The sequence below is a fragment of the Chiloscyllium plagiosum genome, unplaced genomic scaffold (genome assembly GCF_037043375.1).
Source record: "Chiloscyllium plagiosum isolate Xiang-an unplaced genomic scaffold, Cpla_swu_hap1 HiC_scaffold_7, whole genome shotgun sequence".
Taxonomy (NCBI): Eukaryota; Metazoa; Chordata; class Chondrichthyes; order Orectolobiformes; family Hemiscylliidae; genus Chiloscyllium; species Chiloscyllium plagiosum.
The window spans coordinates 16,724,606-16,737,642 of record NW_028270145.1 but is presented as its reverse complement, the minus strand read 5'-3'; the positions used below and the strand labels follow the sequence as shown (position 1 = coordinate 16,737,642).

At 40.3% G+C, this 13,037-nt stretch overlaps 1 protein-coding gene across 3 annotated transcripts in view; it reads left to right on the top strand.

Annotated features, from left to right (window-relative positions):
• The first annotated feature begins 520 nt into the window (after positions 1 to 520).
• Positions 521 to 13,037, top strand: part of vps8 (VPS8 subunit of CORVET complex) — a 570,470-nt gene continuing 557,953 nt past the window's right edge. For all 3 annotated transcript variants that reach the window (XR_015757598.1, XM_043693080.2, XM_043693078.2), the window contains exons 1-6: positions 521 to 671; positions 4,283 to 4,351; positions 5,854 to 5,984; positions 7,221 to 7,317; positions 11,306 to 11,338; positions 12,966 to 13,020. Coding sequence is in view for 2 of the 3 variants with exons in the window: in XM_043693080.2 (XP_043549015.2) it covers positions 600 to 671; positions 4,283 to 4,351; positions 5,854 to 5,984; positions 7,221 to 7,317; positions 11,306 to 11,338; positions 12,966 to 13,020 (457 nt within the window). In the remaining variant the exon portion in view is untranslated. The remainder of the gene's footprint in view (positions 672 to 4,282; positions 4,352 to 5,853; positions 5,985 to 7,220; positions 7,318 to 11,305; positions 11,339 to 12,965; positions 13,021 to 13,037) is intronic.

Genomic DNA, 13,037 nt, shown 5'->3' with positions numbered 1-13,037 from the left:
TCTGAGCGTATGAAAGAGAGCTTGCGTGTAAGGGTTTGCGTGAGTGTATGGGTCTTAGCAAACAATCCAGGTCTTCTTCAATGTATAATTTTAGTTACTTCACACTGTAAACTTTTGCTGTAAATTTTGTATCTTACGATCATATACTCCACAACTACCTGGTGAAGTCTGAAAGTTAGTGCTTCCAAAAAATTGGACTGTAACCTGGTTTTGTGTGATTTTTTTAAACTTGTAGAATGTATGAACGCTATACTCTGGTGCAGCCCTGGCCACTGTTCCATGCACCTCTCCCACCCATTCAGAGTTGTGTGTGTGCACAGTGCATCCCTGCGGCTGTGCTCCGTGCCCTTCCTTACAGGGTAGCTGTCAATTACGGCCCACGCGGCCAATGTGACCTGCGACTGGTTGAGACGTCCGTCAGTCAGGGAAGGGGGCGGGTGGTTGTCGTGGTGACGGGGCAGTGAGTGGGCGAGGCCGGGTAAGTGGGCGGGGTGGGCTCTGTTCGCGAGCCAGCGGCCCGACTGGGATCAGGAGTCTGGGGGCAGAGAGGACCTGGTCAGTGGCGGAGCTGCTGCAGCAGCGGCATTAGCAATAGGAGCATGTCCGAGTCGCCCGAGACGCGGAGCCTGGCTTCGGCATCCTCGCAGCTCAACCTGACCGAGGCGGAGGGGGTGAGTACAGGCTCGAGTGTAACTCCAATTCCCAGGCCCCGGGCCTGGTGATTTCCTTTACCCACTCAGCATCCCAGTGGTACATTATTTGTCCCTTCAATGCACTTTGAATCTGAGCTCCTGCAATACCTCCTTCACTTGTGGTGCAGTCGTTGCCTCCTGGTTTAAACCTGGAGCCAGACTCTATTCTTGTGTTATGAATGGAGTGATAATAACCAGGTATCTTCCTCTTCTTAAACGCGCGCACACACAAAATTGTTGTCCTTCTCGTTTGGGTCCTGACCCGGGTTTACATTGCAAAGCCAAGCATCAGGTGGGAAATAACCACACTGTTGTCAATGTAACTTAGCGTTTTGACAGCTGGTCCTCTAATTGCACCTGTCTGAGACTGACTTTGCCTGTGCTCGGTCCTGACATTGAATGTAACATTAAAACCAATGCTGGAAATGAGAGACAAAAATAGAAGCTGTTGGAAATACTCAGCAGGTCTGGGAGCAGCTGTGGAGATAAACTATTTTTCTAGCAATCTTTGTTTTGGTACCAAATGTGATATGTAGTGGCTCTTCTTTAACTTGATTACCTGGCTTGATGTTGAACCCCATTAGATTACTTACAGTGTGGAAGCAGGCCCTTCAGCCCAACAAGTCCACACCGACCCTCCGAAGAGCAACCCGCCCAGACCCATTCCCCTACAGGCAATTTAGTTTGGCCAATTCACCTAACTGACACTTTTTTTTTTGGACTGTGGGAGGAAACCCACGCAGACACAGGGAGAATGTGCAAACTTCACACAGACAATTGCCTGAGGTGGGAGTTGAACCTGGGTCACTGGTGCTGTGAGGCAGCAGTGCGAACCACTGAGCCACCCTGCCGCACATTCTCCTGACACTGTGAAACACTGAAATCCAATTCCAGCATCGTCTTTATCACTAACGTTAATTAATTCACTTCTGGATACCTGGACTCTAGGCTCTGGAATTTCCTCCATAGACCTCTCTGATTTTCATTCTCTCTTTGTTCCTTTAAGACACCCCTTAAAACCTATGTGTAGAACCTCCACTGCCCTAATATCATTTTTTGTGGCTCCGTGTCGTATTTAACTCTGTAATCTTTGCGACAAGCATCTTGACATGGTTAAATTTCATCAAGATACTAGATGAATGGTACTTGATGTTTTAGAGATGACAGGCTAGTACCAAAATTCAGCAAGAGTTCATGAGCTGGTGTATTTACAATGATATATTTTTGTAGTTTCAGTTTTAGTTGGTTTCTCAAGGTTTTGCTTTCACTTTCATGTTTTGCTTTATTGCGTGTGTAATTGTGCTCATGTACGCCACCATCTATGTTACTATTGTTTGCATGTCCTGCGGACAGCTATTTGAAATGAATCAAACGTTTAAAAGGTCTGGGCAATGAAATTACTGACTGCTATGAAAGAGGGATAGAGCTATGGTTTTGAGGTAATTTCCTGGGTACAAAGAAAGCTGTTGTTGCCAATGATGGAGGGATTATTCAGGGATACGTGTACAGTACAAGAATTACATGAGTGTAGGCATCTTCATGGATTATGGGATTGTGGGCTAGTTTCATTCTGACGTTACAGAAAATGTACTTTTCGTCATTTATAAAAATGATTTGGATGTAAGCATAGGAGGTATAGTTAGAAGTTTGCAGATGACACCAAAATTGGAGATGTAGTGGACAGTGAAGAAGATTACCTCAGATTACAACGGGATCTTGATCAGATGGGTCAATGGGTTGAGGAGTGGCAGATGGAGTTTAATTTAGATAAATGCTAGGTGCTGCATTTTGGGAAAACAAGTCCAAGCAGGACTTATATACCATTCATTCAGCCATCTAGATCCAAACTTGAGCTTCCCAATTTCTCATGACTGCATGGACTGCTCCCTGATTGTTAATACCCAAACTCTCAGGAGAGACTGTGGCATGAATACACTTTAACTCTTAGCGGTGCAAGCTGCCATTAGTAGTATACTGAACGTTATGCTATTATAAACTAGTACGCAAGCCACAACAATATACCAAATGCTTGATTTTAATTGGGAGGCAATGGTGGCACAGTCGTTCCCACCTCAGGCAACTGTCTATGTGGAGTTTGCACATTCTCCCCCGTGTCTGCGTGGGTTTCCTCTGGGTGCTCCGGTTTCCTCCCACAGTCCAAACATGTGCAGATTAGGTGAATTGGCCATACTAAATTGCCCGTGGTGTTAGGTGAAGGGGTAAATGTAGGGGAATGGGTCTGGGTGGTTGCTCTTCGGAGGGTCGGTGTGGACTTGTTGGGCCAAAGGGCCTGTTTCCACACTGTAAGTAATCTAATCTAATGTTGTTATTGCTGGACTGTTAATCCAGAGAGCCAGGAAATGTTCTGGGGAGCTGAGTTTGAATCCCACCAAGGCAGGTAGAGGAATTTGAATTCAATACAAACCTGGAATCAAGAGTCTAATGATAACAGTGTTGGTCAATACAGTGTTGATTGTTAGAATCAACAATCTGGTTCTCTAATGTCCATAAGGGAAGGAAACTGCCATCTTTACGTGGTCTAGCCTACATCTAACTCCAGACCACAGCAATGTGAATGAACCTTAACTGTCCTTCGAACAATTAGGGATGGGCGATAAATGCTGCCCCAGCCAGCAACACCCTCATCCTGTGAGTGAATTTTTAAATAAATTCAAAAGGGATTTTTCATTTTGAGAATATCCTACAGGCATACCGTGAGAATATCATCTTGGTGCCATGGAGTAGGTTGACTGTTTGAAATTTTCTGTCTTGTATTATTGTCCTCTAGGGCCAATTCTTCATACTGCTGTGTAGATAGGAGTTGCTTGACAGTGATTGGGGTAGCCTATTTACACAAGCGATGCAGAAATACAGTCTGCTGCTGATCTATGATTAATCCTGTAGGTTAAAATAAAATTCATATTGCATACACATGTCTGTGAAGTATCATGGGTTTTGGGTGGCAAAACCATTTTGTTCGGGGGCATATCATGTTAGAATTGTAGTGTTGCACTATGTTATACTGTCTTTCAAAAAGGATTTGTGCTTCTGAGCTCAGACTGAATTCCTAACCTCAGCTGTGTGCAATGGAAGGGGCTTCCTCACTAGCAATGAGAAGAACTTTTGAGGGAGTGCTGTCCTGAAATCATCTACTTTCACTGAATCCTGGGGTGCTGATGGCAGTTACCTCAGGGACACCAAAAAAAGGGAGTGATTCTTTTTTGAAAGATGTATTCAGAACTCTTTATGTTCTCATTTCAGCAATTTCTTGAAGTTGCACTGTTGCTGAAGGTGGACTTGTCCAAATAGGTTTTTCTGCTAATTGAATACTCTGATTTGATTAGGCTGACCATTCCTGGCAAGATGCTGCTGTGTCTGTCACAGAAAGATTGAATTATTGTGATCCATTAACTTCATGTTTGAAAAGGGCATGGTGTCATCCTGTCGTCTAGTCTAGTAATCGCACTGGGTTTGTGATTAGTGTCAATTCCAACAATTGTCGCAATCCTTATCTTGTTGGTGTTTTTAATGTGATCACTGATTCAAAGATGACTTCATCAATGAATTTCTCATTTTTCTTTTCTGTGCAGATCGATGACAAGGAGTTTGATATTCCCCAAGTCGATACTCCACCTACTCTAGAAAGTATACTGAATGAGGTAAGCCTTATGCTTAGGTTAAGATACTTACAACTTTTCAAAGGCTGGATACCAAATATTGAGGATTCTATTTCATCTTGGGTTCTTTGGAATTGTAAATTAAGGAGAAGATCATTGAAGCGTCAATAAGTTGCTACCTCACTGAAATTGACTGGAAAAAAACCTCCATGCTATCTGAAATCCAAACTAAAAACAAATCCACATGCAGAAACAGTGGCTTACTTTTATCAGAGGTTCTCCCCAGAATTCCTAAAGGCTTTGGTTGTGATTTCTTGTCCACTTTCCATCATCTTGTGCATGTAATTTGCAATTTTAATTTTAAAATTTCATTGCTAGTCACGGAGGGGAAGGAATGGACTGCACTGCTTGGCCAGAGGCTGTCAAAGTTGCCACTCAGTGACAGGTCTCTGGGTTCTGGAGTGGAAAGATTGTGCTCACTGTACTCCCCGACAGAGTTTCAGCAGAGGTCGACCCCTTAGGTCTGAAGACTGTCTGGTGTATCTCCAAGACATGTGGAAGTTCTACCGTGTTTGGGATGTATGTTGATTCTGTGAAAATGGAAAATCTGAATTTGTATTTGTAGTGCTCGGAAGTGTGAAATACAAGTTAGGTGTTCCAAGAGTAATTCATGTAGTTAATAGAAATATTGAGGTTTCTGTGCAATTGTGCTTGGGCTAAGCATTCTCAGCAGCCATTGACAACTTTCAGTGACACTAAGGAGCATCACTGCATTCCACAATTATTGAGGAACACATCAGAGAACGGAATATGGGTAAGTGTTCAGAGAAATGTACCATCGTTTGTCTCAAGAGCTCTCGTCAGTCTAATTTGGTTAACGTATTAATATGAAGAATGTCCATTTTCATATTTGTTGAATCACATTGCACCATGATTGTGTTTGCGTTATCATTGCCCCCTCCTCGTGCCTGTGCTATTCCCATTTTCCTTGTTCAATAGCAATGTACTGGACCCTATCTTAAACAATCACATGTCACCATATTTAGGAAGTGGAGCAGCTACAGGAGGCAAAAAAGGAATAGTTTTTTTTATGTATGGTTTCAGCTCTGACTGAGAATGAGGACTATACTAGGAATACAGTAGCATTGTGCTTGTGTTTTTAGACGAATAATCCAGCCACATGTATTGAAATTCGAGCACTGCAGCTGGCAGACTTGAGTTCAATAAATAAAATCTGGAATGAAAAACTAGTATCAATAATGAAGGCCTTGAAACTAAAAACGCATAGGGAAATAAATTTGCAATCTTTTTGTGGTCTAGCCTCTATGACTCCAGCCCCTTTGAAATGGTCTAGCAAGCTAACTTGGTTTCATTTAAGAAGGCAGCTCATCATCAATTTCTCAAAGACAGTTAAGAACAAGCGATAACTGGCTTTATCGGTGATGTCTCTTTCTATGAATGAATTAAAAAAAAAAAAGGTGAGGCAAAAACGATACACAAACTGTAAAGCCTTTTCTCTTTCCATGATTTCCATCCCCACACAGACGGAAGATGAAGATGAATCATTTATTTTGGAAGATCCAGCCCTCTTGAATATGGATAGCATTGATACGCATTCGGGTGAAACTTCATCTCTTGCTAGTTCAGATAGTGGAGACAGAACAAATTTAAAGCGGTAAGAGTTTACAGTGAGTTTACTTTATTTTTACTTAATTTCTTTGAATTACTTTAATTCAACAAATAAGAGTCGATGAGGTGAAAAGTTCTGAAATCTCTTGGAAGCCATTTGTATTGAAATTAAATATAACAGTGCCTTCACCTTGTATTTTTCTTCTTACTGAGTTTAAATTGCTTAGCAGTCTTTTTTTTAACTATTGCTTGTGACTGTGCCATGAATTAGAAACTTAGGAGACACTCTGATGGACTATGTAATGGATTGCCCCTGAGCCTTAAAACTAGAGTTAGCTTTAAACAGAATAATGAATACCTATGAGCGTATACACTGTGACCTCACCAAAGGTTTTGATGTTGAGTACATGGAATAATTGTTTATATTGGGAATAATGAACAGGAAACAAGTCAGTATTTGGAAACTAATTGATGTGTTTTTTATGTGCCTGGAGCAATATGGTGGCTTGGGTTACCACTGCTGCCTCATAGCTCTGGGGATCGAGGCTTGATTTCAGCTCAGATGACTATGCAAACTTCACATATACACATTCTCCCTGTGTCTGTGTGGGATTTCTTCAGGTGCTTTGGTTTCCTCTCCCAGTCCAAAGATGCCCAGGCAAGGTTGAGTAGCCATGGGAATCGCAGGGTGGGAATGGGTGGGATGCTTTTCGGATAGGCTGAATAGCTTGCTTCCACACTGTAGGGATTATATGATTTTTGCAGGTCACAGAAACTTGTTAAAATAGTAATGATGCAGCCATCTTGAATATATCGTATTTTTGGAAGATTGGCTGCCTGCTCCACAATTACTATTGACGCTGACTTTTACAACAAGTTTAGTGACAAACCATTTGTATTAATTGTAAGGATTTCAAAAACCTAAGACTTCCATTCTTCCGAACAACGAATCTTGGGCTGGATCGTAGTCGGTTGCTGCCTTCTGTTTATCCATTGGGAATCTACTTTCGGAATAGAGGCAAAAGTATTTGAAACTTGATTTTAATATAGGTTATGATTTAAAAAAAAAACACCTGTTTGTATTTGTTAAAGGATTATAATGAGGCTTGAGCAGTGAAATAAGTTGTGTAATGTCTGCTGTTGACTTTTGCCACAAATGCCATTCATCAGTCATGATTGGTATTGATTTACTCGGAAGGGTCTGGGTTATAATTTCTTTTACAATGTTGCATCTCTCTCAGTTATGTTTTCCACTCTTTTTTTAACTAATGGCATCATCTAGAAGGAAAAAAATTTCAGACGCTAGCTCAGGCATTCATGGTTCGGTTGTACGGCGATCAGTCCTTAAAGGAGTTTCTGCACAAGTTGTCTCTGCAGCAGTAAGTACCTCTCATTGCTCTTCTGGAAATTATTTTACATTGTTTCCTCTGTGATGGTGACAGATGCACAGTTTTGCATCTTTTGGCTAAACATAATTCGGTTCTTTCTTCGTTGTAAATACAACTTGGTGGTCATGATAGCTTATTTTCTTGTTTCAATAGGACAATAATAGTAAACAGTTTTAAAAAGCATCCTGATATTAATCATTTTAAAATAAAAGGCAACAAGAATATGAGATGTCAGAGGTCTGATGTGCTATTCCACTGTTTCTTGATGAAGAAAAGAAATCCTGCCTGAGATATGAATATTCTGCTATAATTTGCTGTAAGGGTGAATCTGATGGTATCTAAACTAAACTTGCCCTTGAACATTTAAGTTCTAATATTTTGTGTGGTAAGTTATTGACAGTGTGTTCTGATAATGTCATAGTGAGGTAAACTGGGATCTGGCACTGAAGAGAATTGGACAAGCAACTGTACATCTCATTAACCAATCAGGTTGAAGTATTTGGGGAAAGAAAAAAAAACACGTAACTTCTTGTGGTTGAATGGAATGCCACATAGAAAGCAAAATAAAGAGAAAGAATGAATAGTCACGTGAAAAATTGTCGGTTCATTTGGAACAGACAGCAAGGATTTGTTATGGGAAAATTTAACTAACTAGTTGAAATTTTAACAGCATGGGTTGCTGAGGGTAATTAATGCTGTGAGTGGTGTTCATGGATTTTGAAAAGCATATGATACAGTGGTACACAATAAATTTGTGAGGAAAGTCAAAACTCATCGAATAAAAGTGACAGTAACAATGTGGATAAAACTGACTGAAGGGTAGGAAACAGATTAATGATTTACGGGTAGTTTTCTAACTGGAAAAATGTTTTCTGGGTTAGATTAGGGCCCAACTGCTCAGGAGTGATTTTAGGAAGCACTTCTTTCGACACACAAGCGGTAATAGAGATTTGGAACTCTCTTCCACAAATGGCAGTTGATGCTAAATCAGTAAGTGATTGATAATTTTTTGTTCAGCAAAGATATTAAGGGACATGGGCCAAAGGCCATAGATCAGACTTGATCTCATTGAATGGTGGAGTGGCAGACTTGAGAGGCTGAATGGTCTACTCCTGTTCCTATGTTTGTAATGGAGTTCCCCAGAGGTTGGTATTGGGATTTTAAAAATATATGTCTTCTTACTACAAGTACATAGAAATGACCTAAATACATTCATTGTCATAGCAATGTACAGGACAGAAATAGACCCTTTGGTCCAACTCGTCCATTCTGAACAGATATCCTAAATTAGTCTAGTCCCATTTGCCAGCATTTGGCCCATAGTCCTCTAAACCCTTCCTATTCAGATACCCATCCAGAAGCCTTTTAAATGTTGTAATTGTACCAGCCTCCATCATTCCTTCTGGCAGTTCATTCCATACCACCCTGTGCGTGAAAAAGTTGCCCCTTAGGTCCCTTTTAAATCTTTGTCCTGTCATCTTAAACCTATGCCCTCTCGCTTTGGACTCGCCTTCCCTGAGGAAAAGACCTTGACTATTCACCCTATCCATGATTTCATACACCTCTATAAGGTCACCCCTCAGCCTCTGATGCTGCAGGAAAAACAGCCCCAACCTATTCAGCCTCTCCCTATAGCTCAAACCCTCCAAACCTGGCAACATCCTTGTAAATCTTTTCTGAACCTTTTAAAATTTTGCAACATCCTTGCAAAAGCAAGGAGACCAGAATTGAATCCTGGTGTGTAGAGGATAATTTCAGAGTTTGTGGAAAATGCAATACTTAGGAGAGTTGTGAACCATGAGAAGGACTGTAGAACTTCAAAAGGACATTGACAAGTAATGGGATTGATAGATAGGTGGCAGATAAAGTTCAAAATGAATGTGATACACTTTGATATGGAGAACATGAGAGACAATACAAAATGTAGGGTAATATTCTAAAGGGTGTGCAGGTGTGGAGAGAGCTGGTTGTATATGTGTGTATGTCAATAAAAGATGGCAGGACAGGTAGGGAGAGCATAGAGTGTAAGAGCAGGGAGGTATGACGAACTTTTGTACAGGACATTAGATTAGATGTCAGATGGCGTATTCTGTACAATTCTGGAATATGTTGTAGGAAGGATGTTAATGCTTTGAAGAGAGTGCAGAAGAGGTTTCTATGGATGAGAAACTTTAGTTATGATAGAGAGGTTGGGATCATTTTTCTTGGAAAGAGAAAGTTAAGAAGGTATTTGGTAGCTTTCAAAATCGAGAGGTCTGTGTGGATTAGAGAGAAATTGTTCTAGCTCAAAAAGATCAAAAACCAGGAGTTGTATTTTTGCAGTATTTTGCAAACTATACAGACAGGTGAATAAAAGTGAATAGTTAGGATCTGTAATGCATTGCGTGGAGGTGTGGTGGAGGAAGGTTCAATTGAGGTACTCTAGAGAGCATTGGATGATTTGTTTTTATTTAAACAATGCTCATGTATATAGGGAAACACAGCAGATTGGCAAATTTCCTCTTGCTCTATAACAATTTGTGATTGGAATCCGAAGGAGAGACAACAAAATGGGTAAAATTAATTTAGTTTTGTAATCTCCAGCAATTGGACCTTGAAAGAATAAAACGTCATGCTTGTAATAGTTAATTTTCAGTACCAGTGATTAATATCTGACACATTGTTAAATGACTGAGAAATTAATAAATTTAAGGAGTAAGCTGCCTTTCAATCTTCCCACACTATCCCCACATCCACTATTATCCAAATTTCTATTGGTCTCTGATTTGAGTAAACTCAATTCATTGTTAACTGCCTTGAGGGTTTGCAAATACTCTGAAATCCATAACCGTTCAATTGAGGGACAAAATTTCATTACTTGGACAGAAATGGATAAAACTTAATTTTCTGCAATGCATCTACCTTGCATTTACCACACAAGTGTGGTATCTTCAAGATGGTCAATACATTTAATTTGGAAGCAGACAACAAGGTAGATGCAGGATGAAGGGCTTTTGCCTGAAATGTCGATTCTCCTGTTCCTTGGATGGTGCCTGACCTGCTGTGCTTTTCTAGCACCACACTGTAGACTCTAAATGCTTTTATGAAGTTAACCGTAGAATAAAACAACTGTCACAGAAACCTTTGGATTTCCATTTTTATCTGTATATTTGCCACTAATATTTCTGCATGATTACTGGTAAGCATCATTAACCTTAGTGTCACATTGATGGAAATATGTAGTTTGTTCTCTCGTGTACATAGGAACCCCAATTATCCAAATGAGATGGACGGGCACTATTTCGTTCAGATAAATGACTATTCAGTTAATTGATTTCCTCTGGGGCTTGGTGTTTTCTTTGAACTCTGCTCCCCATTCAGGACACTAGGCAAAAGCATACTTCGTGCGAGACCCCACGCTCCCGTCTGTATACACACACACACACACACACACACACACACACACACACACACACACACACACACACACACACACACACACACACACACACACACACGTTTTTGACAAGTTCCCAGGACAATGTTGGAGAGATTATCTGGAGAAGGGGGTTTTAGGGTTCACCCTTATGTAGAACTCCAGAGAAGGTGTTGGGGGGGGAGGTTAGAGAGGGCGGGAGGTCAGAGAGGGCGGTAGGTCAGTCATTTAGAGACGGTGCCTGGACTGTCCAGGACTGCTCTTGGCAGCATTTCAGTGAGCCAAGTTCGTTTTTAATCATTGTACCTGTAAACAAAAGACGCGATCAGGGTTGAAACAGCTCTTTGACGTAATGTTTCTATCGGGACCTTGAGATCCCCTTTGGATAATTGATATTTGGATAATCAAGGTTCCTCTACATAACTTACACATCTTCCTGTTTACTGAACTGGTATTTGTTTTTTAATTCAGTCACATTAATGATACAATGTGCATTTTGAATACAGTTGTTAGTCAGTGAGATGAGATTTTCCATACTCAAAGTTTCAACATTTTATTTTACAGGATAGAGTAGATGCTGGATTGCCCACTGCTGTTGTAAGTACATGACCACGCATAATAATACAAGCCTACATGACTGTACTGATTTAAATATTTTATTAAAATGTGGTAAGAATTTACGTTGACACACACGCACATACATATATATGTCAGTATATAAATGTATATGAATGTGTGTGTATGTATATATAGTCAACCAGAAAATGGGAATTGATGAGAAGCAAGTGAAATTGGTTATTTTGTGAACTGGATCTGTCTAAGATAATTGCAACGCGAGATATGATTGTAAGATAATGAAAACTGGTGCTTTTAATTTCGCACAAAGAGCATATTGCAGTGGTCAGACAATATTTTAAGTGGGTAATGTCTTTAGTTGTTTAGTAGCTCAGAGGACTCAACATTTATTTAATTCATGCCCCTTTCATCTGCACAATAGCATTTATTGGGCTGTTAGAAGAAGCACCATTGTATTCTGCTGCTTGTCTCAAAGTTGGACAGATATTTGCACTATTCGGTTAGCGAGCATTTACTTCTCCTGACAGCAGTTTTGATTTGATTTCATTGTTTTTCTTCAAAATCAGTTTCAGAGAATCTCCCCAGCAAAGCTGTGTTGGAGTTGTTTCCTGCTAGTTCTCAATGTTTTTAGTGAAGTCTAGAGAAAAATGGTCTTTCCAGTTAGATTTATTTCAATGAGTCATACAGCATGGAACTCTGTCTGACTCTTCTTTATATGTGTTTAATAGTATTTAATCAACCCATTGGCACACCTTTGGTTTGGACGCTACCCCCACTGCACCACAACAGCCTGAAGATCCTTTTAATAGTTATTTTAATGAGCCTGTTCAGAGATGTTATTATACACCTCTGGGGCAGGTGGGACTTGAACCCAGGTCTCCTAGCTCAGAGGTAGGGATGCTACCACCACATCACAAGAGTTCTCCATATATGTATATATTTTCACATTTGATACAATTAACTAATTAGCTCAGAACACGTGGTTGCTTTGTTACCATTAGTTCCTAAGTATATTAACATCTTAGTAACAGAATTAGATATCAAGCTACTTAGTGTTGCTGTGGCCTGAGAATACCTGACACCAGTTTCAGACTGGCTTACCTTAAAATAGTGCTCAGCATTAGAGTCAGGCCCTTTAGCAGTGCTTTTTCTGATTGGAAACATTGCTAAGACTTGCATGAAGGAGGTATAGGTTGAAAAGAATTTGCTAATTTTTTTGGGGGGGATTTTTTTTAACGTAGCTTAAAAGAAGGGAGCGAACTAAAGCAACATAACTGGAATCGATGGAGCTATCTTTTAAATTCACTTGTGTGACATTGCTGGTTGGGCCAGCATTTATTGACAGTCTCTAGTTGCCCTTGAGAAGGTGTCGCTGAGCTGCCTTCTTGAGCCATTGCAATCCATGTGCTATGGGTAGACCCACAATGCTATTAGGGAATAAACTCTAGGGTTTTGACCCAACGACACTGAAGGAGCAGTGATATATTTCCAAATCTGGTCAGTGGGTGGTTTGGAAGGGAACTCTTTAGAAATTATGGTATTTGGAGTGCACAGAAATTCTTCATTGCTAGAACAGGAAAGATCATATTGAAGCCAAGAATTTCTGATTGTATTTGTTTATTTTTAAAAACCCTTTTTGGTTCTCCAGGTTGTATCAAATGTGATAGCAGTGGGAACATCACATGGACTGGCACTTGTATTTGGTAAGGTAGAAATCTTC